The 25,710-nt window shown below is 41.7% G+C and overlaps 1 protein-coding gene across 7 annotated transcripts in view; it reads right to left on the bottom strand.

Annotated features, from left to right (window-relative positions):
- The window catches only part of Disp1 (dispatched RND transporter family member 1), a 137,838-nt gene that overhangs the window by 84,345 nt on the left and 27,783 nt on the right, over nucleotides 1–25,710 (bottom strand). For 4 of the 7 annotated variants that reach the window (XM_027418778.2, XM_027418777.2, XM_035445071.1 and 1 more), the window contains one exon: nucleotides 1,638–1,761. The exons of 2 other annotated variants lie outside the window; for them this stretch is intronic. In XM_027418778.2, the coding sequence (XP_027274579.1) occupies nucleotides 1,638–1,725 (88 nt within the window). In that variant the 5' untranslated portion in view covers nucleotides 1,726–1,761. Of the gene's footprint in view, nucleotides 1–1,250; nucleotides 1,275–1,637; nucleotides 1,762–25,710 lie in introns of those variants that run through there. One more of the 7 variants, XM_035445070.1, reaches the window with a different exon arrangement.

The following is a 25,710-nucleotide window of genomic DNA, read 5'->3' as shown; positions in this document are numbered from 1 at the left end:
CAGATGACCCACAGACCTTCCTGAGGGATCTGCACTGCAAAAGGGCTTTCCTGACAATACAAATCATAGCGAGCCCCTTCACCCTCCTTCTCTCCACAATGTCCAGTCATTTCCCGGGGTAGATGGTACATGGTGTTTCAACAGGATACAGGAGCAGACAGGAAGCCCCGGTGCTGCCCACTAAGTCACACATTAAAATGGCTCTCAAACAATGGAGAATAATTGGAAACTAGTTATTTCTCACGAAACGTTACTTACATTGACATGCAACATATTTCAAAAACAAATTAATGAATAGGCTATACTAACATTGTCTTAATTTCTGCTGAGGGACGGCTGGTAGCTTGAACTCCAACAAAAATGATTTGAGATCCTCAATTTTAAGATTCTGAGACAGTGGTTCTCAACCTGTGAGTCACGATCCCTTTGGGATCACATATCAGATATTTACATCATAATTCATAACAGTAGCAAAATTAGTTATGAAGAACAACAAAATCACCTTATGGCTGGGGGTAACCACAGCGTGAACTGTATTAAAGGGTTGTAGCCCTGGGAGGTGGAGAACCACTGGTCTAAGGGATTCTGCAGACCAAATGGTCTCCAGTTGGCTGCTCAGGGAGTAAAGAGGACTAGAAGAGGGGAGCGGAGATGCTAGGGAGCAGCACACGCTGGACTAACACACGAGGCGGCTGCAGCCCGTGCTGCCGTGCAGGCCGCATGAAGACTGCGGCACTGAGACTCACAGCCACATCCCTGGAATTGCGTATGCTTGCCCCTCATTCAGGCTAAACTACAACAGTAATCATAAAACCTCCAAGCATCAGGCGCCGTGGGAACATCCTGAGATTCATATTTAGTCAAAGTGGCAGGACTAGAACATCTGCTCTCAATATCTTATTTCAAAAGAAAGCCATGGGTGGGTTATAAAAAGGAAGAAGAAGACACGAAGTTGGGGGCAGGTTCGGGGGAGTTGGGGGGAGAAATGGAGTGGGTGTGACCATAGTTCATTGTGTGTGTGTATGAGATCTTAGAGAATCAAGAAAAACATTTTTAAAAGAAAGCCATCTTTTTCGTACTGCCCATTGATAGACTATAAATGTTTTCTATTCTGCGGCACCCATGTGTACACACACACAAGTTAGAAATTTTGAAGAAGCAGATGAAGTGAAAGTATTTTAAAGCCTTCTAAATTATTAGCCAGTCATTCAAAAACTATCACTAAAATAATTTTATTATTAATTACTTACAAAGTAGTTTTCCTACAAAACCATGACAGCTCTTCTGGAACTCTCTGAGGATTTTCTTAAGTGGCTTTTTTTTTTTTTTTTCTAAAGCCAGCATAGTAGGCCACCTCTGTGGGTCCAAGGCCAGACTGCTCTCCATAGGAAGGTACAGGGCAGCCAAGGCTACATAGTGAGAGGAGCTCTGTGAGTTCAAGGACAGACTGGTATACATAGTGAGCTCCACCCCATCCAAGAATAGAACTGAGACCCTGTATTCAAAGAATTAAAAAAGAAATTTGAAACTTTGTTCTCAAAAGTAAGTGAACTTATACAACACTGACATTGTGATTTTATAATGGTTTATGTTTACAAAATTGCTTTTCTACAATGTGGCAAGTGAACAACCCCTACCTTCCACATGGATGGACACATTGGCTGGCAGAGTCACATGGTTCACCTTACTGCCAGAGCCAGCTCCTTTCTGCAGGCCCTCAGTCATGCATCGTCAGCAGCCACTGAGCGAGCTGGAGCCAGCCTAAGTATCAGAAAACAGCTGGTTAGGAAGAAGCAGATAACTACTGGCAGGTAACTGACTGTGCCAGAAGATGTGAACAACTTACAAAGTTAACAATAAGTTCAAAATTACTTACTCAGAACAAAACTTTGTTCCAATCAGAACCCTAAGATGTGGATGGCTGGTGGTGGCAAAAGTGAGGAAATGTACTTGTATCTGGGAGTGTCACCTAGGAGGCTTAATGTCTCTGAAGGGCAGTTATGGCTACTAACAGACTTCCATGCATCTTCTAAAGTCCTTTCATCTAGAAACTCATTGCCACTAGGGTTTACTCTATGAATGAACCTAAAGTTTCATCAAAAAAGCATATACAAGATATATGTTGCAGCATTCTTCCTTGTTTATTTGTTTGTTTATGAGACAGGGCTTCACTGCATAGCCCTGGCTGTGCTGGAACTCCCACTGTAGTCCACACTAGCCTCAATCTGCCTCCTGTGAGCTGTGGCTAAAGGTGTGTGCCACCCTTGCCCAGCTGCAACATTCTTTATTTAGTTAAAAAGAAAAGAAGGGATGGGGTGGGAAGAGGGAAGTGGAGGAGGAAATAAATGGAACAGGTCTCCATCAACATGTTAACATGGGCACTATCAACATAAAACTAGGGCACTAGTTATAAAACATATAGAGTCTCCATCAACATATGACTAGGGCACTAGTTATAAGAAACATATAGAGTCTCCATCAACATATGATTAGGGCACTAGTTATAAAACATATAGAGTCTCCATCAACATATGACTAGGGCACTAGTTATAAAACACATAGAGTCTCCATCAACATATGACTAGGGCACTAGTTATAAAACACATAGAGTCTCCATCAACATATGACTAGGGCACTAGTTATAAAACACATAGAGTCTCCATCAACATATAACTAGGGCACTAGTTATAAAAGCAGGGGCCACGGAAGCACCTATGTGTGTCTCCACCTGACTCCGACATGGTTGTTATGTAGCTTCAGATGCCCTCTAACCTGCCATATTTCTGCTTCAGCCACAGCATGGGGTATTTCTTCATACTTGGTTTTGGTTGGGGAAGTAAGGCGGGGTGGGGAAGCCGTTGCTGTTGTCCTTTTTATTTGAAATGGGTTCTTAATATGTAGCTCAGGCTGCCCTGGAACTCTTCTTAGCTCAGATCAATGAGGTGGATCTCTGGCTTCCATTTTTTTGTTGTTGTTGTTATTCTTGTGGTACTTGGCACCATTTTTTTTTTTAATTAGCTTCTCAATCATCATCTGGGAGGAAACCATTCTGAGCCACATCATTAAAAACAGCTCTGATAAAGCATGGTCACTACTGTGTATCATAAAGCAGGTCCACATAGAAGTGAGTACATATCATGTTTGTTTTGTGATTGGGTTACCTCGCTCAGAATGGTTTCTTCGAGTTCCATCCATTTTCCTGCAAATTTCAAAATTCCATTGTTTTTTTTCTGCTGAGTAGTACTCCATTGTGTAAATGTACCACAATTTCTCTATCTATTCTTCGGTTAAGGGGCAGCTAGGCTGCTTCCAGTTTCTGGCTATTACAAATAATGCTGCTATGAACATGGTTGAACATATGTCCTTGTTATATGAATGTGCTTCTTTTGGGTATATGCCTAGGAGTGGAGTTGCTGGATCTTGTGGTAGACTCATTCCCATTTTCTTGAGGAGTCGCCATACTGATTTCCACAGTGGCTGTACAAGTTGCACTCCCACCAGCAGTGGAGAAGTGTTCCCCTTTCTCCGCATCCTCTCCAGCATAAACTGTCATTGGTATTTTCGATTTTAGCCATTCTGACAGGAATAAAATGGTATCTCAAAGTTGCTTTGATTTGCATTTCCCTGATGACTAAGGATGTTGAACACTTTCTCATGTGTCTTTCAGCCATTTTAGATTCCTCTATTGAGAATTGTCTATTTAGTTCTGTACCCCACTTTTTAATTGGATTATTTGGTGTTTGGGGGACTAGCTTCTTGACTTCTTTCTATATTTTGGAGATCAGCCCTCTGTCAGATGTGGGGTTGGTGAATATCTTTTCCCAGTCTGTGGGCTGCTGTTTTGTCTTGCTGACTGTGTCCTTTGCCTTTCAGAAGCTTCTCAGTTTCAGGAGGTCCCATTTATCAATTATTGACCTCAGTGTCTGTGCTCCTGGTGTAATGTTCAGGAAGCGGTCTCCTGTACCGATTGATTCAAGGGTATTTCCCACTTTGTCTTCTAATAGGTTCAGTGTAGCTGGATTTATGTTGAGATCTTTGATCCATTTTGACTTAAGTTTTGTGCAAGGCGATAGGCTTTCTGGCTTCCATTTTTAAACCTATCGTTTAAGACAGTGAGTGACCCACCCTCCTGCCCATTCTTATCTTTCATAACAGCCACTGTGTCCTTACCATTCTCTAAATACAACCAATGAACTTGGCATTTGATCTTTTTGTAAAACTACTCTTAAAGCCCAGCCTAACCGACTCTCTCCTTTTCTCAAAATACAGGGACACAGTGGCAAGGGAGAGGAAGAAAGGGTCTTCTAAGAGGGTCGTCCACACAACACACTCCCGAGTGCCAAGAGATCACCAACCAAATCACAGTCCAGGGCCATGGGTATGGCACACCCTGTGCAAGTACTGTCTGAACCCATTAAAATACAGAAAACAAAAGAGCTAGGCTATTTAGTATGTACTTCTCTAGCAGCAGGGTAGGAGTGTCACTGATCAGCTCAGTGATGAGTAATGGTTAGAGACAATGGCATCCACTGAGAGCATTGTTAAACTTGTTATTGGCTCACTATTGTAGGTATTGGCTGTGTTGGTAAAAATATCTGTATTACAAAATGATCTAATGTTCACAAAAGAAAAACATACATGGTGCTTAACAGGCAAAATGGAGCAAAGAAGGGAAAACAACTAGGAGAGATACCCCAGCTCAAACAAGGTGAAATCAGGACCAATGTCAAGGTTGTTCTCTGCCCACCACATGTGCCAAAGCATGTGTGCACATATGTAAAAGTAGACACACACACACCTTACACAAAAACATTAAATACTTGCTCTGTGTGACATACCATACTAAGAATTTTAAATAAATTATACCCTTAACCCTGATGACTATCTGAAGAAGCAGGTACCCTCATGACAATCTGAAGAAACAGGTATTATCAATAACTCATGACAATCTGAAGAAGCAGGTAATATACCCTTAACCCTGATGACAATCTGAAGAAGCAGGTATTACCGATAACTCATGACAATCTGAAGAAGCAAGTATTACCAAGAACTCATGACAATGTGAAGAAGCAGGTATCATACCCTTAACCCTGATGACATTCTGAAGAAGCAGGTATTATCAATAATTCATTTTGCCACCTGAGGATGTATTTCACTTGCCTTTTCTGGAATTTTCTTGGCTGTTTCCACATATTTTTCTCCTAGAAAATCATTTAAATCATGGACAAATTCTAAAGTTTAATAGCAAAAATAAATTTTACAGCAGTAAGGATCTGCCAAGCATGGTGGCACATACCTGTTTCTCAGCAGAGGACTCCCTGCTCAAAGCCAATCTAGAGTATATGACAAGACCTCATCTCAGCAAAGCAAAACAACAAAAGCAGGTCAAAAGCAAGAGTCATGCATGCTTTTAACAGACCTTAACAAGTGTTTGTTGGTACTATTTATAATTAAATTAACACTTGCCCCTCAGGTGCCCAGAAAGGCACCAACCACTTTCATGTGCTCCTTAAGCTTCCACCACAAAAGAAAAAAAAGTCAAAATAATTCAGCACATTTTAATACCCTTAAAGTATATGCAGAAAAGGAGCAATTGCATATGCAGCCTGAGATGAGAATACTATTTTAAAGCAGAAATTAAAGGACTTAAGGCCCAACAAGCTCAGTTATCCAGCAGCCTCACAGCAATACGAGCCAGGTGTTTCCATCCTCCGTGCGTGCGCTTCTCCCCCATCTCACAGCAGGAGTCAACCAGAATAACGTCTCTCAATAAAGCAATCAGTCGCAGCCATAGGGAGAGACGGCAGAGGTCTTCACGCAGGTTAACTTCAGCAAACTCATTAAAAGCTGCCAGGGACTAAACAGCACAGACCTCCTAACTTCTTTGTATCTTTTGTCTGGTTTTTTTCTTTCCCCTGAGACAGGGTTTCTCTGTGTGGCCCTGACTGTCCTGGCACTGGCTCTGGAGACCAGGCTGGCCTCGAACTTCCAGAGATCCACCTGCCTCTGCTTCCTGAGTGCTGGGATTAAAGGCGTGTGCCGCCGCTGCCGCCGCCACCACCACCTAGGCCCTCTCACCGTCTTCATAACTACTCCCTCATGAGCAATTTACTTTGTCCTTTCGTAGCCTGAACCCACTAATTATCCCATTCGGAACTTGCAGGTCAGACACTTCCTGTGGGTTTCTCAAGCTTTACTAGCTCTTTATACAGTGGAAGGCTTCCTTGTTAAAATGTATGTTAGGCCAAGCAGTGGTGGCGCTCGCCTTTAATCCTGGCACTCGGGAGGCAGAGACAGGCGGGTTTCTGTGAATTCCAGGCCAACCTGGTCTACAGAGTTAGTTCCAGGACATTCAGGACTGTTACAAACAGAAACTTTTTCTCAAAACAAACAAACAAACCAAAAAAAAAAAAAAAACAAAGAAAAGAAAAGAAAAAAAAGATGTTAGGCTGTTGAGATGGCTGAGCAGGCAAAGGTGCCTGGTGAATAAGTCTAATGACTCACGCTGAGCGGTGGAGCCCGTAGAGGAAGAAAAAGAGAACTGGCTCCATCAGAGTTATCCTCTGACCTCCACACACACAACATGGCATATGTGTCCCTTCCACATACACATCATGTACACACACAATAATAATCACAAATAAAGTTTTAATGCAGTATTTAATTGTAGGACCTGGTTACAAACTATAAATATTAACTTGATGTCACTACAATGAAGGAGTTAATTATAAAATGCATGCCTTTAACTAGGAAAAGAAATAGTGTTCTGTTTTCTCACCTCAAACACAAATTATCACTTGTGTTTTCCTCAGTTTTTAAATTGCCTAGTCTTTAGTTTTTCTATGAAGAACAGCTTTGTTGGTGCTATGTGAAACCTGTGACTAACATGCTCTCAGTAAATATTTACACCCCAAATATTTTTTTCTTTTATTAGTATCTATGATTTAAATTAACCAAGCAACTTCTTAGGGCCAAGAATCCCCAGTCCTGGAAAATTACAAGAGTATTTATTATGATATTAAAGGCTCAAAGAGACTCAGGACTTAGAAAATCCACAACATACAATAGCAATCCATTTCTAGCAGAAGGATGGCTCCAGTCTTAAGTTACTCAAAGAGATTATGAAAAAATATTAGCCTGGATTTTATATGGAAACAATGTCCCATACAATATTCCATCATATATACTAACTTTAATACATTTAGCACTAAATAGAAGAAATTTCTGAAATAATATGAAATACATTTTAAAAGTAAGTGAATCAAAACTATAAACATTTGAAAACTCTCAACTTAGGAGAGCCTGTTTTAGTTAGGGTTTCCATTGCTGTGAAGAGACACCATGACCATGGCAACTCTTTTTGTTTGTTTTGTTTTTTGAGACAGGGTTTCTCTGTAGCTTTGGAGCCTGTCCTGGAACTCCCTCTGTAACCAGGCTGGCCTCAAACTCAGAGATCCGCCTGCCTCTGCCTCTGGAGTGCCGGGATTAAAGGCGTGCGCCACCAACGCCCAGCCAGACCATGGCAACTCTTATGAAGAAAATATTTAATTTGAGGGGCTCTCTTACAGTTTCAGAGGTTTAGTCCATTATCACCATGACAGGAAGCATGACAATGTCCAGACACACATGGTACTGTAGTATCTGAGAGGCCTACATCTTGCAGGCAATAGGAAGTTGACTAACAGTCACAATGAGGAAAGCTTGGGCAAAAGAGACCTCAAAGCCCACCCCCATGGTGATACACTTCCTCCAATAAGGCCACACCTCCTTAGTGCCACTCCCTTTGGGGGCCATTTTCTTTCAAACCACCACAGAGCACATCTAAAAATCAGCTTCCAGAATGCCAGTGTGCTGCAAATACGCAGCACATAGAGACTCAGGACCAGTCATTAGACAAGTCATTTCTCTACAGGAAAGTCTAGTATCTGCCACTGCTGGTTTAAGCTTTTTTATTTCTCTCCTGGCTAAGCCTTTGATCAGCCCCGGCAGCGCTAACCCAGTGTCTGCAGGCCCTGTAAATCATCACATGGTACAGACACAACAGCATTATTCTCCCCACAATCATTCTCCCTGCCCTGATAGCAGTTCAGATCCCGCAAGTGTGTTCCAACCCTGACTGCCTAGGAATCCTCTCTCTTTAGGTCATCTCCTCACTAACTCCCTCTTCAACAGGCATAGGGCCCCTAGCACTTGAGAGGAAAAGAAAACCATAGTGAAACTAATCTGTAACCCTGCCCCCCATTGCCTGATATTTTATCACATATCACTGCCTTGATAAATCTGCACCAAAACTCTGATTTCGTATATTAACAGCCAATCAGAGGTAAATTATTCACAACAAAAATATACTGGACAAGAGAGCATAAAACCCAGGCTCTACTTCCAGCTCTGTCACCATCTAGTGACATGGCACTGAGAAGTTACTTAACTGCCTGGAGGTCTATTTCTTCTTGTAAATAATGAATTGCTTCAGCAAGACAGTTTCTGAAGTCTCTTCATACTCAAGTCAGTAACACTACACTCTGTCAATAAATGCAGTGATGACAGCCCTCAATAGGGAAGTTACCAATAAGGTAAACAAAAATAGTGATAACAACATAAAAGGAAAAAAAATTAGCTCAAGAATGCAACTGTGTAAGTACCTCTCCATGAGAACATTATAGCTGCCCGTTTACAGACAACAAATATGCAAATCCCAGCTATAATCAGTCAGGGCACTGTAGCACTGCTCGTAAACATTTCACATATGATGCTTGGCTTAGTGCCAACTATTACACAGCTTGAAAATAAAACCCCTTTTAAAGACAGAGCAAGTGATAAATGAGAATAAAGTACTTTGGGGCTCTGCTTCTGCCTTAGCCATTCCATCTCCAGATAAAGGTTCTTTATCTGAAAAATGAAAAGTCAACTATATGAAAGAAGACTATTTTCAATTAAAAACAATAATAAGTGAAAAGTCAGACAGAAGCTGCTGAGATTCATTCATCCTTCCAAAACATCTTTGCTGAGTGTCCACCGTGTACCGAACGAACACTGCTCTGCCAGAGATGCCCTGGGAAAAAGGAACATGGCCTCTTCTGTTGCTAGGTGACACCTATGGCTCTACATTCATGATGCTTCCTAACTCAAACTGACCTTCCATGATTTGATTAAATTTAGAGTTTATTGTGTATCTTTTAAAGATGCTTTATAAATAAATATTCTTCCACATTTGTGATTGGAAATAGGGAAATAGGGAAAAGCACTTTAACTGACAACGACATCTCCCATTGTCAACACTGAACCTCTGTGACCTGTAGCAGGATGGAGTTTCCTTTCCCATTCCTCTTCTGGGTTGTATCCCTGGGGGTTCCTGTGTAATCCTAAAAAGATACTGCACTGTCATAAAAGCCAACGGGGACAATGACTGAAAATTGAAAATGAAAACAACATCATAACTGGCTAAAAGTACAAAGATATATTTGGAACTACAGCCAGTAGGTCATGCTTTAACAGCTGTGTGTGTGTGTGTGTGTGTCAGCAATATGGGGCCAATGTTTAGACAACTTATGTTTATAGAAACAAACCAAAATAGGGAGCAGGGATGCACAATGTGACAATACACCTTGTCTCACAGAACATAATTATCTCCCAATGTCTGCACTTGAAAGGCTTGAATAATCGGAACGTGGCTCTCAAGTTTACTCTAGAACAAAAGGCTATTCATTTATGTTACCATTTCCGTGTTTCTTTAAACAAGAAAATGTCTCTCTGATCAGAGTGCTTTTAAGGCTTCATCTTTCTGCTCAGCTTTGAAAGGCCCAGGGTTAATCTTTCTGCTCAGCTTGAAAAGACCCACTCCCTCATACAGACGAGGAGAAGAACCTAAAACTAATATGTGAATCTAGGTCAGAAAAGCTGCCACGGTGAAGAAAAGTGTCTTTAACAAAAGCTCTTCCCAGCTGTTCCGTGGAGAAGCCATGCTGAGCACGGAGCTGTCTTCCCTACTTGCCTGGTAGAGCAAGACTCACATTAGAGGCTGGCACGAGATGCCACAGCTACAACTAACACACCTGAGGTAAATCAACAAAAGACTGAAACTAGAAAGATCTCTCCTACAGCATGTTCCTAAGAATAAAATACAAGTTTGTGAGAAAAGGGTGTGTCCTTAATTACATCACTGGGAAAAACCAACAATGGCCTGGGTCCTAAAGTGTCACTGTATGACCATGGAGGGCACCGGGGAAGGAAACCCTACTGTTTTCCTCAGAACTACACACAGAGTTGATCATGTAAATTGGGAATGAGTCCTCAGGTTATCAGCACTTTCTGGTCACCGGCTCCTAAGTTAGTTCCAAGCATTCTTGTTTTAGCAGCCTAGTAACAAGCAGCAGTGATGGGACCCTCTTGGGACCCTCTCTGTCTGGTAGCAGGAGGCACAGGAAGGGATTCAGATGAAGAACATATTTCACATCGCTACAGCTGACAGGTGTGAAAAACGAGCCAGACAAAGTCTGTAAGCGAATTCTGTAATTAGAAATGCTGAAATCTGTTCAATACTGCTGCCTACAGCTGAGGCGTTTGAAAGCAGACAAAGGAGCTATTTTTCTTACTGAGCAATTTTATTTTAAGTTATAACTTTTTCTTATTGGAAAAAAGCTAGATACTAATAGTTCACAATAATTGAATAATTTATCATATTCATACTTTAAACAGTAAAAAGCAAGGATATTTATATAGTTGTATATCATATAATCAAAAAGCAGTGGTTCTCAACCTTCCTAATGCTGTGACCCTTTAATATGGTTCCTCATATTGTGGTGACCCAACCATAAAATTATTTTGTTGCTACTTCATAACTGTAGTTTTGTTACTGTTACGAATCATAATATAAATATTTTTGGAGACAGAGGCTTGTCAAAGGGGTCGAGACCCACAGGTTGAGAACCACTGGTCAAAAATTTTTAAAAAATGAAGATATTGCTTCTTAATGCCAAAAACTGACAATATAATGAGGATACCTAACACTGTAACTGTTTATTAACTCCTTCATTCAAACATATCACTTAATGACAAAGCAGGTGTTCTAACAGGGACAGAAAACAATACTATGTAGAGTTTTTCACTGTTAGAAAGTTATGAACAGAATCTAGAATGAATACTGAAGTGTCATATTAGAGTTGTAACAATCAATATGAACTTTAATTTAGACAGAATGCAGACATACACATATATTTCTTAGCTTGGTTCCTGAAAAGCATGAACCCTGGTGGTGTCTCTGACCAATGATATGTTAGCAGCAATGACTACAGCAGACACTCAGATCTTGGTTTTAAAATACCACTTTCCATGAAAAGGACTCAGGGCACCATAGAGAAATGGCTGAGCATAGGGCTAAGCTAGAAAGTACAAGAACTTTGAATACCTTAATATAACTGAAATATAACAGACTGAGTAAGTGATGAAGATCCATCAAAAGGGCAAGGCTATTTGCAAGGGCTCATTAGCTAGACCTGAACTAATTTAAGCATCAAAATGTTTAATGCCAGTAATAAATTAATTAATGTCAGTAATAAAATACAACCTATTGAATAAAATAAGAATCTGTGAGTCCAAACTAGTATAAAGGGGAAGCCCTCCTTAGTAGGACAGCACCAATGACTGACAGGGTCCAACAGTGGGCATCTAGTGAGGAGCAACTACTCTAAACCACACAGGGTTGCAGAGGGACAGACTGTAACTTGACACTGGGGAAACGTCCTGCGCATCTTAACCAAATGATCAATAGTACTGGTACAAACTGGTATCATGTGCCCACTGACACACCTGGGAGCACATGGCCCTTCCACAGTCTCCACAGAACTGCAAAGCCTTGCTCTCATTAAGAGTGTTCATTACACAAACCCAAACTGTGGGATGGTCTTCAAAACAACTGGCCCAAATTCTTCAAAAACTACAAAAGCGACAAGTGCTTCAGCAACCAGGTCAAGGGCAGGAGAGGTTTACCCATGTAAAAGCAGAAGGGATCAGGGAGAGCAGGATGGAGACGTAAAGTACCACTGCCCTCACCAGTCTCACAGTGTAGCAAAAAGAAACACAGGGATAAGCACGATGGCTGCACGGCTGGTTGGTTCTTACACACACTCACTCACTGTGTACACAGTCCTCCGCCTCCAGTGGACAGAGAGCAGAACACACTCCCACCTTGGAGGACACCCCAGCTCCAAAGTACTACAAATTTTCTCATTACTTTCTCTGAATGCAATCCACAGTCCATGGGGTGGAGAATACTCTGTGAAAGACATTTTCTCAATGTACTAGAAGTTACACAATAGGTATTAGTTAAAACAAACCTACCTCCTGAGGGAATGTTTTCTCTAAGACTTGTGTGTATCACTGTGGGACCTCTCTTAGTATCCGTAGAGAATTGAGAGAAAGGGCATAACTTTTCCTTTTGCTTTGTTAATGCCAAGCATCACTTTAATGAAAAAAAAATGAATAATTTACTGTGATGTTTTCAAAGAGCAGAAAGAAAATTATAAGAAACAGAAGATGACAAAAACTGAAGTTAGAGGGATTTAGGTGTTAAGTGCAGGGAGTGGTAATATTTGAGAGAGAGGGAAAGAGGTGCAGACAGACTAAAAGCAGCTATCAACACTTGCTGAATCCTTACAAGCAGAAAAATCCCTTTTGCCAAGCAGATGGAAGCTCTGAAAGTCTGAGCAAACAGTGACAGCATCATTCAGAAACAAGGCAAGAATAGCCAGGGTGAGCACACACTAGCCATTGCTGTGTGCTAAGTAGTTCATCTGCTTTATTTCATTTAATCCATACAACAACCTCCATCAGAGAGGGACAATGACCATTTCTATTATATAGACAAGGAAACTGGGATTCACAAGGGAAGATAAGAAAAATGGCTAGTAAATAGTAAAGATGGGTTTGAAATCCAGGCTTGTCTCACTCAAAAGCCATGTTCGTTTAAACACTAACAATCTCCTTCTCAATGACACAGGACAATGTCAGTTAGATATCTGGGAATCTACTATGCACATGTACTTTAACTGCCACTAAACAGTAAACAGAGCCAACAGTCCTTGACCTTGCAGAACGTACAATAAACACTAAGTAACTCAAAGGAACAACACTGGCATATTAGAGGCCTTCATTATAGTGAAATGTGTTATCATCAATTGGAAGCTACAAGAGAATCACAAACGACTTTAGCAGAGAAAACAACTCACAGCAAAAGGTCCCCCAGGCCATGTGGCTACAATTACACTCACTGTACTCTTAAGTCAAAAGACCTCATCAATTCTGGGAGGTGCTGGTTTCTTGTGTATCCTATATACCTGCCAGAGTAAGTGAAAAGAGGGAAGATTTATTCTGGTTCCTGGGTCATATGGTTGCTTGGGCCCATGTGCTGAGGCAGAACATCACAGAGGTGGGAGGGGATGAAGGAGGTGGGCAGAAAGCACCGAGTGAAAGGACTGGTATCACTGTCAAAGGCACACTGGCAATGACCTGCTCCAGCCCTCCAGGCCTAAAGTTTCTAGAACCTCTCAAAACTCTACCACCAGCAAGTCAACAAAAGAACCTGTCTGGAACAGAACATGATCAACAATAACAAAAGATGAGTCCAGTATGGAAGCAGGAAGAAAAAGACAAGGATCACGCATAAAGAGCTCCCTGGAGACATTCAGGAGACAGACATGGCCTCAGTACACAGAAGGATGCAACTTGGTGGCATCAAATGACTTCAATTTTTGTTTTACCTAAATAAATGTCCACTATCTATAACTAATTTCACAGACAAGCGATAATGGAGGTGAGGGCTCCTAGCACGCCCTTCTCCAGCCATCACTTCAGTTACGTCTAGATGTCATGCCTACGACTAAACATGAGCAGCCACGGCTTCCACACTGCCATCCTAGCTCTCCCACAGCATTCTCCTCTCCTCTGAATGCAATCACACCACCACTGTTATGTACATCAGTGTAAGTAAACAGCATTAAGAAATAAGGAAATAAGGCCAGCCTGGTCTACAGAGCAAGTTCCAGGACAGCTAGAGATACACAATGATACCCTGTCTCAAAACAAAACACACACACATACACACACACACACACACACACACACACACACACACACACCATTCCCAACTGACTAAAAAAAAAAAAAAAACTCAATGTTTCCTATTCATTAGCTCCTGCTTAGTTTATTGTGTTTCTTTTCTACAAAAGACGAGGCTAATTTTAGTCAAAATGTCTGAGACTCTACTATGTACACATGCTATGTTGTATTCACACGGAATAGTGAAAGCAGAAAAACAGAGCAGAAAAACATTCACCAATCCAAGTGCTGGAGTCCAGACCACAGAACTCATGTCAAACCTCCTGAACTTTATCAGTCAAGTGTTATGCAGCCTCCCGAGTATTGTCCTGAGCCTCCTCCCTCCACTCTGTACTACATCTCCTCACTCTTTCAACTGTACCTTTAAAACAAGACTGTCCTATTTCACCTCCTAACTCTCCTGCTGAACAAGTGACATTTTAAATGACCAAGAGCCTTTATTTATCTATGGATGCTGGGCAAGTGCCCTGTTGCTCATTTATAGACACTGCCTGAGGAGTTTACAAGTTTTGAAAAGTATTTTGTTCTGACCCTAATTCTGTTCCTTTCACATTCTTTTTCACCTATTTTGGTTTCATTAATACAAAAGACTTTGTTCAAACATGTCTGCTCAAGTCCAGAGAGCAATAATCCAAGTGAACAATAGCTATGCTCAAACCTGTGCAATGCACCATCCTTGTGACATCATCACGGGCTAAAATGCAGAGGAGTCATTCCAATGGGGACCCCCAAACCACTGCCTATAGACCTTCCAACTCGTCTGTCTAAGGATCACTTCCCTTTCTCTGCTGTGTGCTTCTGTGGGATGGGGTGGGGTGAGGCAAGCGAGTGAGGAGCAGTACCCAGCCCAGTCACCTTCTGAGTGCAGGCCATTCCAGCAGGAGGCTGGACTGTCGGGTCGGCATGCACATCCACATTTGACCCTGACAAAACCTTGTTAGTCCAGCTTACGAACCAGGCTTTCTTCTGGGCCACCAACCAGCTCCCTGATCATGACACAGCGACTTCTTAGTAGTTTTGAATGCTCAGCCTTGTGTAGACACATTGCTGGGTAGCTCTCTTAACTTGAGTTAACCTGTCTCTCTTTATCTACCTTCTGCCTCAGGGTTTTTTACTTTTTCTGCCTTGCTTGCTGTCTCTACATCTGACAGGCGGCTGCCTGGCTTCCTGACCCAGGCATTCTCTCCTCCTTTTCTCACTCTTCTCTTTCTCTCCACCTCACAGCCCCGCCTAGCCCTCTCTTGCCTACTTATGGGCCATTCAGCTTTTTATTGGATCACTCAGGTGCCTTAGGTAGGCAGGCAGGGTGAAACACAACTTTATATAATTAAACACACATTCTTACATTGTTAAATGCAACACAATGTAACACATCTTTACACAGTTAAAGTAATATTCTTCAGCATAAACAAATGTAATACACCTTTGCCTAGTTAAAATAATATTCCATAACAAACTTACTCTCAGAACAACCTTATAATGGCCAAAAATTTCCATAATTACTCACACCCCTCCATTGCTTTGATCTCTCCATTTTATATATTTTTAATTATGTGTATCTGGGGGGGGGTGATGTGAACATGTGTGCTAGTGCTCACAGAAGCCAGAGACGTCACATTCCCTCCTGTCCCCTCCCCCACCTTGAAGCTGGAATTACAAGTAGTTGGAAACCACCTGACATGAGTGTTGAGAACCGAACTTGGGTCCTCTAAAAGAGCTCTCTCTCCAGCCATGACTTATCTCTTACTCCTTTCCAACCATGTGCACAATCTTGGTTCTCAAGTTTGTCTCCATATTCTCCAAATCTTCACTAGTCATCTTGATGCCTACAACAAATGACCTTCCAATGGGCTTAGCTCAACTGCTATCTTCCAAGCCACTGCTCAAGTTAATCTACTCACCCACCTCATTGTAAAACATAACCAGGCCCTTCTCTCCTCTCCCCTCAGCAAGCCTAACCTTCCTTACCCCACTGTCTTCTTCACGATCTGTCACCTTCTAACACTATTTAAATCCCTTTGTTATACCAGGGTTTTATCTCCTCCCCTGAGAATAAAGAATGTCCATACTTCAATGACTAATGCACACCCCAGTGCATGTGGATCTGTGACTTTCCAGAGCTTCTCCTAGAATTACAGTCTGTTTCCACCCTGCCAACACCTAATTCTTAGCTTTTCACTGATTTCCAAAATGTTGTCCAAGCCTCTACCATTGTTGTCACCTCTCCGTTTGGTATGGTCCTTTTCTGTAGAATTTCAAAGAGAAGCAAAAAAGCAAGTGTGCAATCAGTGCCACATTTACCTCCATCACTAAATGTCTGCGCCCCGGAACTATCTCCCTTTCTTACCTCTCCTTTGTGCTCCCACAAAAGTCTAGTGAATCAGTGCTACACACAGCTATGCCCCAGTGGTAGTGAAAACTCGGCCTTTGTTAGCTTCCTTCTCAGGCTGTATCTGAGCACACGGTGTCTACTTTGGTAAGTCCCATCTCCCCAGAAAGATGGTGCCCTGAGGACAGTGAAACACTGTCAAGCTGAAAGTCCTATGTCTGCAAAGCCTCTTGGGAGATGACCAGCAAAGCTTTTATTTTTTGACAAATTTATCCGTAAATTGAGTATTTTTACACTTCTAAGTTCCAATGGAAGAGAACTAAATTAGCAAAACTAGGGAGAACTAAGAAAGGAACATAAGATAAACGAGCAGGCAGGGAGGCAATTTATGAAGCACTATAACCACCATGTTCTGAATACCGGGCATACCTCAGACACTTCTTATCTGCCATGTTATTAGTCCTCCTACCAGCTCTATAATTTACTGCCCTGGTTCATACACTAAAAGCCTAGACTAAGAGATCACCCATCACTGGTCTAAGATCACAGAGCCAACTGAGATATAAAACCAGAACTGTCCATCATGACGTTTTTTAAAGTATTAACAAAGATAATCTAAAATATGAAACATGTGGGATATGATGTACGTGCCTGAAATCCCAGTACTTAGATGGCAGAGACAGCAAGATCACAAGTTCATAGCCAGCCTGGGGTACTATCAAGAAAAGCAAAAAGGATGGAGAGAGGCTGAATGGGTAAAGCCTGAGGATCTGAGTTCAATTCCTTGGACCTTGTGGCAGGCATAAGCAAAGAACCAAATCCTGCAAGCTGTTTTCTGACCTCCACATTTGCACTCCGCCATATCTCACACACAAACACACACACACACACACACACACACACACACACACACACGAATAACTGCAATTTTTATTTAAAAATTGAGGGAGAGGAGAAGAGAGAGAGAGAGAGAAAAAACCCATTTTGATCTGGTCTGAACAGAATGGTAACTGGTGATGAAACTTTGTATGTTTCTAAAAGTCTTGTGATTAGTGAAAAGAATTATAATAAACAAAAATATAATGTTCATTTAATTAATTTCACATTCTGCCCCCAAATGGCAAACATAACCAAAAAGTATTTTAGGTGGGAAATAGCTGCTTTCTATGGCATCCACTTCCAAAGTTCTTATTTTTCCTAACGCCCCAACACGCCTGTTCCCCTGTATTATGTCTGTCATCAAGCCCCCATCCACAACAGCCCAAAAACACAGCCTAATTGTGTCCATGTGGACAGGGCCAACTATCTGCAGTCGCTAGAAGCCCAGGCACATTAACACTGACTTCTCATGGGGATAGGTGAACCCTGCCTTGAAGTTCAGAAAAAGAAAATTAAAACAGTGAGCAGCCCTACCTGGGTTAGTAATGACTGACAGCAACACAGGCTGGAACTATTAGTTTCATCTGGGCCGGAAGGAATCTCAACAGAGGAATGTCTGGCTGCAGCTATATTTGCTGAGAATTTTGAGAACTAACACATATCCTCTAAAGAGGAATTTGACTACGCAGATCTCAGCAGCACACGGATTTAAGCGGCCAAAGGACTGCGTGTCAAAATTAAGTTTTCAATTTTTCCATTTGAACTTAATAAAAAAAACAAATGACAGTTACAGTACTCAAAATATCCACACCCTAGAGTGGCCAAACTACATAATTTAATATATTTTTGAACAGGAAGCCTTTTCCCCCGGGACAGATTTTTCAAAATATTAAATGTTCTGTTTAGCTCTCCTCTTTCAAGCAGCTGGAATCTTTTTTGAAACCTGAGAATGATGGGCTTGCCCTATGCTGTAACTGGAGAAAAATTCCAGTCACATTAGATAGAAAGCATGCAAATTTCATACCTACATAACTTACAAATTATCCTTTATATTATGTGGCATTTAAATTAAAAATCATCTAAGGTAGGGAGAACCTCCTTAGAAATAAAAAGGAAGCATTTCACACTATAGAATTAAGGCAGACTTTTCTTGAGATGCAGTTTCATTAAGTATGGCAAGCATTTGGCCGACGAGCGAGATGAGTGTCAGAATGAGCATGGCCAGCTCTAATGAAGACCTGGCTTCTAACTTGAGAAGCATGGTGACGGTCTATCTGCTGGCACAATGCTTCCCACATGTCAGCCCTGCAGAGGTCACGCTCATTACCGCTAAAATACTCCGCTCTCTGAGTGTTTTGGCTTGTTGCTTACCTCCACAGTCTTCCTAATGAAGACAGCATATTTCTCCAATTAGGTAGGTTTAAGAACATAATTTTGAGGTCCTTGAAACATTAATTGCTTAAATCTATCATTTTTGACAGGTCTGAGATGGCTTCTATAGCTGAAGTGGCACACATCTTTTTCCATTTTCCTATCTGCCTAGGGGCAGCAGAGAGTGTTGGGGGGGAGAGCAGGGCAGTCAGGTGAGACAGAACTCTTGCTGTGGCTTCTTACTGTAGGTGACCAGCTCAAGCCCTGACCTCAGGAACGCAAACTCAGGAATGACTCACTACAAAGAAGCAAGAATTAGGACACCAGGGGGAATGTGGGGGGCAAGACACATGGGGAATACACGGACACATGGATGGACACATACTAGGGTTCCAGAAGAGCCACTCCCATGTTTTCCAATGTCTTGTTCCTTCCAAGCACTGAAGTATACTCTGTGACCCCTCACCACTCAGGCTCCAAAGCACAGCATTAGAAGTAGGCACAATATATATCAGCTATTTATAAAAGTTTGTTTGTTTGTTTGTTTTTGTTTTTTTTCGAGACAGGGTTTCTCTGTGGCTTTGGAGCCTGTCCTGGAACTAGCTTTTGTAGACCAGGCTGGTCTCAAACTCACAGAGATCCACCTGTCTCTGCCTCCCAAGTGCTGGGACTAAAGACGTGCACCACCAACACCCAGCAGTTTGGTTGTTTTTTAAGCAAAACATTTAGGCTCAACTTTATGACCCTCTAACCAAGGGAAAGGAGGACACAGAGGCCTCCATTTCATCGTCTCCACGGAGGGGTGAGGCCAGATAAGTACCATCCAAACTGTTCTTTCATAGAGCCCTACGCCCACAGCGGTCTCCAAAACAGACTGTGGAGTTCTTTATGTCAGCCTTCCTAAGGGATCTGCCACCGGGGAAACAAAAGCCAGAACTCCCTCGTCTCACTCCCTTCCTCGGCTGTGGCCAACATCTCCTGCATGGATCACAATGTATTTTCATTTCCAGAACAAAAATTGTTTCAAGGTCCAAAAGCTTTTGTGTCATCACTGCTGAGCAGCCAAACATAATGGCCTGCCACCTATTTCACTACTAAAATACAGAAAACAGATTAACAGTGACAAAATGAAGATCTTTTTTTTCCTATCAAATCATTACTTATATATGGCATTCTACAATCTAATACTCTCCCAACTGAGCTATTTTAGTGGCTGTAATTTTCTCTCTCCTCAGACTCTATTCAGTCCTGCAATGTAATTTAGACTACTTGCATAGGAATGAACAGTATACAGATGTAAATACACCATCTTTTCTGCAGGGCAAAGGCCCTGTGTGCTATGTGCACTGTTGGGCACCAAGCACCTAACACATACATGCCAGGCACTCCACTCATTTCTGTTAAATAATTTAGTGCATGTTGTTTGGTCCCTAACCCAGAGCTGATCACTGAGGGTCAGGAAAGGGAGGAAATATGGCATTTGTGTCTGTCCATCTGATCTGACTATTACAAGCACAGGGAAGGACACTGAAAACACGTGCATTCTGAGGTCAGGGTACCAGTGCAGAGATGAAAGCAGCATGGCTTTTGGAGGAAGGCTTCTTTCCTCAGGCTTTCACGGACGCTAAGATGCATGAAAATGCCTCGCTTGATTATCTCATCTTCCTAGAGGAATTCTAAAGTCTTCCAGCTGACACAATGATTCATGTGCATGACGATTCTGCTTCAGAAAACAACTGTGGTTCTCTGGCCAACTAGAAATAATACCATAAGTCTACATGACTATTTTGTTATAGCTGCCATATCTGTCTTCAAAGGCTAAAGAAATCCAAAATGCTGTCAATGTGCATTTTTCTTCTGGTGAATTTATAACTAACTTCAAAACATTCCTTTTTCACTAGACGATTATCTTCTAAAATACTGAATACTTTGGTTCCAAGCTGGCACAAACATTTCACATATAAGAAAAGGAAAATCAAACTAAAAACAACCTGCCACGTTTCATATTGAGCTGGCCATTTACTAGGAATATTTGTATATTTGTAACTTGTCTATCACTGTGATAAAACACCATGACCAAGGCAACTTATTAAGAAAAGTGTTTATGTGTTTATCGTCCCAAGGGTGAGAGTCTGGGAGAGTGAAATGAAAGCATGGAGGTAGGAGCAGGAAACTCAGAGCTCACATCTTGAACCACAAACACAAAGCAAAGAGTGAACTCGAAACAAAGTCCTTAAACTCTCAAAGCTCACCTCCAGGGACATATTTCCCCCAACAAGGCCACACTTCCTAAAGTCTCCAAATACTGCCACCAACTAGGACCCAAATTTCCAAATGCCAGAGCCTATGGGTGACATTCTCATTAAAAGCATCACAATTTGAAACCAAGAAAAATAACTTTTAAGGAATACATACTGCCATAGCTCTGAATGTGTGAAAAATGACAGCAAGGCTGCTGCAGAAAAGAGAAGCACAACAATCAGGCTGTGGGGGCAAAGCTCCTTATAATACAGTGAAGTGACACACACACACTCTGAGTGAAGGTGACAGCACTGATAAAGAGGGTCCCTCACACCAACAAGGCAAGTAGAAAGGAGGCTAAAATCATCGGGGAGCAAAGGGCAATTATATCCCAGGAAGCAACAGTTCCTGACCTTAAAGAGTTCATGAAATGCTCTGAGCACCATTAGGGGTCAGAATCCTCTCTTGTGTAAAAACACATACGAAGTTTCAGAGATCTGCAGGTCCTCCAAGGCTACTCAAAGATCTCGGGTTAAGAGTTTCCAATGGAGAGCTACAAGTCCATGGTGTAAAAAGAGTGGCACCGAGCTTTCTCAGTAAGGGAATCCAACAAAGGAACAGGGATTGGAGATGGGGTGTTTAAGAAGATAACAGACGTCAGGTAAAGTAGAACAAAGCGTGGGTGGCTGGAGAGATGGCTTAGCAGTTCAGAGAGCACTGCTGCTCTTATAAAAGACCCAAGTTCAGTTCCCAGCACCCAGGTCAGGAAGCTCACAGACACCTATAAACCCCCACCCCCATGACTTACAAAAAAAAAAAAAGCATAAAAACAAACAAAAGACCCAGAGGGTGAAGAGGCTAAAGTAAGGTCAATGAAGAATAGTATGAGAGCTAATGGAATCTACAGATCTCAAGGGGAAGAGAAACAAGATGGGGAGCAAGCATGGGAGAAAATGTCTGCTTGTGCAGGGGTTAGGCAAGCTTCTCATGCTGGTGACATGGTTGGCTTTCTCTTGTATTAGCTCTTGTCTCAAAGAAACCTTTCGGGACCTGTTTTCTGTGCTTCACAGCTCAAGAGACTAAGGCTGATGTGGTAAGAGTCCTGTGACAGAGTTAACAAAGCCAGTCTCTTGATCTTTGTCAGTAATGCTTGCTGCACAATCTGCCCCTGTGACACCCTGAAAGCATGCCTTCGAGGGCAATTTTCTAACAAAGGTGACACTAGACTACAAGCCCTTCTTGGTAGACACTGCCAGACTCTAAATTACATTCACAACTAACTGTCATGATTCTCTTTCCACATGAAATGGTACTTTCAACAGGTTATTTTTTAATTCTATAATTCCACTTGTCAAACTACCCCAAGTGTATTAGACTGTTAAGAGCTGCACACAGGAATATATATGGCCTCTAGCAGTCCCCGCTGTTGGGGAACGCTCCACTCCCACTTGGAGTGCCACACCTTTCTGTCACAACCAGGCTGCCAGCTGCCTTGCTTTAGTCATCTTAACAATACTGTTTTGTTCAAGCTGCTCCAAAGTCATGGATACATTCTTCAACTGCACTGATTTTGAAAGATTTATGACACAGATTTGGTCAAGTGTGTCTCATTATGGTTTTCCTTTAAAAGGGCTTTTTTGTTTTGTATGAATACTGGGTTTACAAGTAACTGTTCTCAAAGGTTCTGTAATTGGTATTTTCCACATGGCTAATGGGCAAAAACATAGAAGGTGTATTTCAACGCTGAGACATGCCCTGATACTGTTTTTCTCTTTTGTGAGTGAATGGTTGAAATTATCTTGTCACAGGTGTTAAACAAACACAAAACAGATGAACTCAAATACTCTGATTTAGTCATAAAATCTAAAAGAACTTTAGTGACAGAACACAAGACACACTTGGAGAAAACAATGCTAGAACCAAGTGCCGTCACTGCCACCATGCTGGATGCACATAACCATCTGTGATTATATGTGAGCTCTACAGAATCCAACATCTTTAAATACAGAAGATATAAGGGGGTGAGGGAGGGGACAATCCAAAAGTACAACAGGTTTTGTCTCTGTGGTTGGTATACAGGATTGGGGGTGCATGGAGGGGACAGACAAACACACTTTGTCTCTGCAGTTGAGATAGAGGATTGGGGTGCATGGAGGGGACAGACAAACACACTTTGTCTCTGTGGTTGGTATAGAGGATTGGGGTGCATGGAGGGGACAAACAAACACTTTGAGATAATTCATGGGAACTTAAAAATACCACTTAAATATATTCCTTATCCCTGTGTTTAGGAACAAGGCTCAGTGAGCACATGAATCTGTGCCTTCTGACCTCACTGTTCCACAGTAGTGGAAGACAAGCAGTAACTATATGTGCACTGGGAGTTTTAGTTGTGCTTATCTGTTTCTACGCCTGTTTTCCCAACCAGACTGTGAGCTGCCCAGAGCAGATGTATTATAGCCCGTGATCAGTGGCTGGTGCACTACATATAAAATAAACAAATGAAGGACTCTGCCTTCAGAGAGTTTATAACCCAGAATACCTATAATCTCAAGTAGCTAATCTTGAATGCATTTTCTAATGTAACTGATATATGTATAAAAACATGAACTATCAGCATTCTATAACTGTTTTAAAAGCAGGTTCTAAGCTTCCAGTGGGAGGAATGTCAGAACTTTTTGGAGCCTTCTCATGGCAAAGGGAAGTCTTTGAATGTTCTCTAAAATAGTCTCTTATTCTAAGCCCTTCTCTGCCAAGCCAGTCGTCTCTCTCTTGTTGTTGTGTGGTGGTTGAATGGTTGGTTTGTTACAGGGTCTTATTACATACACTGTCTGACTTGGAACTCTCTTTGTAGACCAGGCTGGCCTTGAACTCACAGAGATCTGTTTGACTCTGCCTAGCAAATGCTAGGATTAAACTGGGGATTTTACCTTATAATTTACTAGATTGTGAAATTAACCTACCTTGACAGATAAATGAGTCATCTTCCTAAAATTTCAGCTGAAACAGCTCAGTTTTAGACAAGTAGCAAACCCCTAAACTGAGTTGAAACTTTAATTATTGTCCAAATCCAGGCCTATTTTCATGTGCAAAGTCTGTCCTTCGTGATCGAAAACCAAATTTTAGCAAACTGTTGACACGAGGAGTCACTCTAAACCCACTTCAGTGTCTTAAAGGCCTCACCAGGAATGACAATTATCGGTACAAATCCTGCAATACTTGCTCCATTCTGTTTCCTCCACATGGCACACTGCCATACAATGTATTTTTTTTTATTCAAAAAATTCAATGTCTTACTTAGAAACAGCTTGAAAAGTTGGCTCATGGCCTATTTGTAACTGATACTAAAGCTTAAATACCTTCTCAGTAAAGTTATACTAACTTCAAAATACTCTGGGATCAACTATTAAAATGTTTTTGTTTCAGTTACAACACTAATGAACACCAAATGCTGGAATGTGTTTTAATGGTCAAGTGCACCAAGGATTTTCTTAAAAGCAAAGCTAGATCAACTGTCCATTATATACCTAAAGGCAGATTAACCAGCCCTGATACAGATACACTTGAAAGATTTAATACTTCAGTGTGCAATCAAGCATAAGAAAGTTTAATTCAAAACGCCTGCTCAACCAGTTACATTTCTCCTATAAGAATCCAAACTCCCACTTCCCAAGCCACCTCTTTCATTCTTTGCACAAATCACCTTGATTTCAGAATCCCTATAAAAATGGTGATGTGAGATGAGCCCTAAGTGTTCCTTCTTATCCCAAAATGAAACAGAAAGTACCATTAGGGGTAGGAGAATGAATACCAATTCACTATGATTATTCAAAATCCAAAAGAACTATGATGGGATTTTAGGAAACAAAATAATAGTTATTTTAAAATTTCTCAGCAGGCAGAGGCAGGTGGATCTCTGTGAGTTTGAGGCCAGCCTGGACTACAGAGGAAGTTCCAGGACAGCCAGGACTGTTACACAGAGAAGCCCTGTCTCAACAAACCAAAAAGGAAACAAAAAAATTGCAAAGGAGAATAAGCTATTTAGGGCATCTCTACAGGTTCACATGACATCTAGGAAGGTGGCACTTTAGGGACTGTTCGGGCTCCTTCCCAGTGCCATACCACATCTCGGCAGGAAGTAGTAGAGCAGAGCTATGGGGGTGACCATAGATAGCTCTCTGTCTCATCTTGCTATGCTTTTCCTCTCCATGTTAACTGTAGCAGCTTTCTCTCCCAGCCACCCTCACATCCATGCTGGGTGGGGCAACCATCATTGTCAACACCATCTCTCTGCTTCTGATCTTTCATTTTTCTCTTTGTTGTCCTGTGATGGCCATTTTGATTTTGCCCTTTGGGGCCTTCAATATGGACTTGCCCAGAATCCAAAGTGTAGGTGTTTTTCATTTTGCTTTTCAATTACTAATCAATTATTTTTGTTGAGATAGTCTTCAGTTCTTGCTTGCTACTCTAACACTTTTGCTGCTCAAAAGGTGGTTGGCTTTTGTTTGATTTCTGCCCTTCTTCATATAGAGGCTCTCCCATCAGGCCTTACTTCCATGTTTCATTCTAGTCTCAGGGCACAGATAACTAAGAATTTACAAGATATGCCATATTAAAAATTTACAATTGCCATGCCAGGGGACACAGGCATGTAACCCTAGCTACATAGAAATCTGAGGCAGGAGGACAGAGTTTAAGGGCTTTGTGAGCTACACAACAAACTCAAGCCTAACCTGAGCAACAAATCTCAAATGTTTCAAGAGTGAAGGTGAAAAGGG

This window comes from Cricetulus griseus, chromosome 5, assembly GCF_003668045.3.
Source record: "Cricetulus griseus strain 17A/GY chromosome 5, alternate assembly CriGri-PICRH-1.0, whole genome shotgun sequence".
Lineage (NCBI taxonomy): Eukaryota > Metazoa > Chordata > Mammalia > Rodentia > Cricetidae > Cricetulus > Cricetulus griseus.
This window is presented reverse-complemented; position numbering and strand designations above follow the sequence as displayed.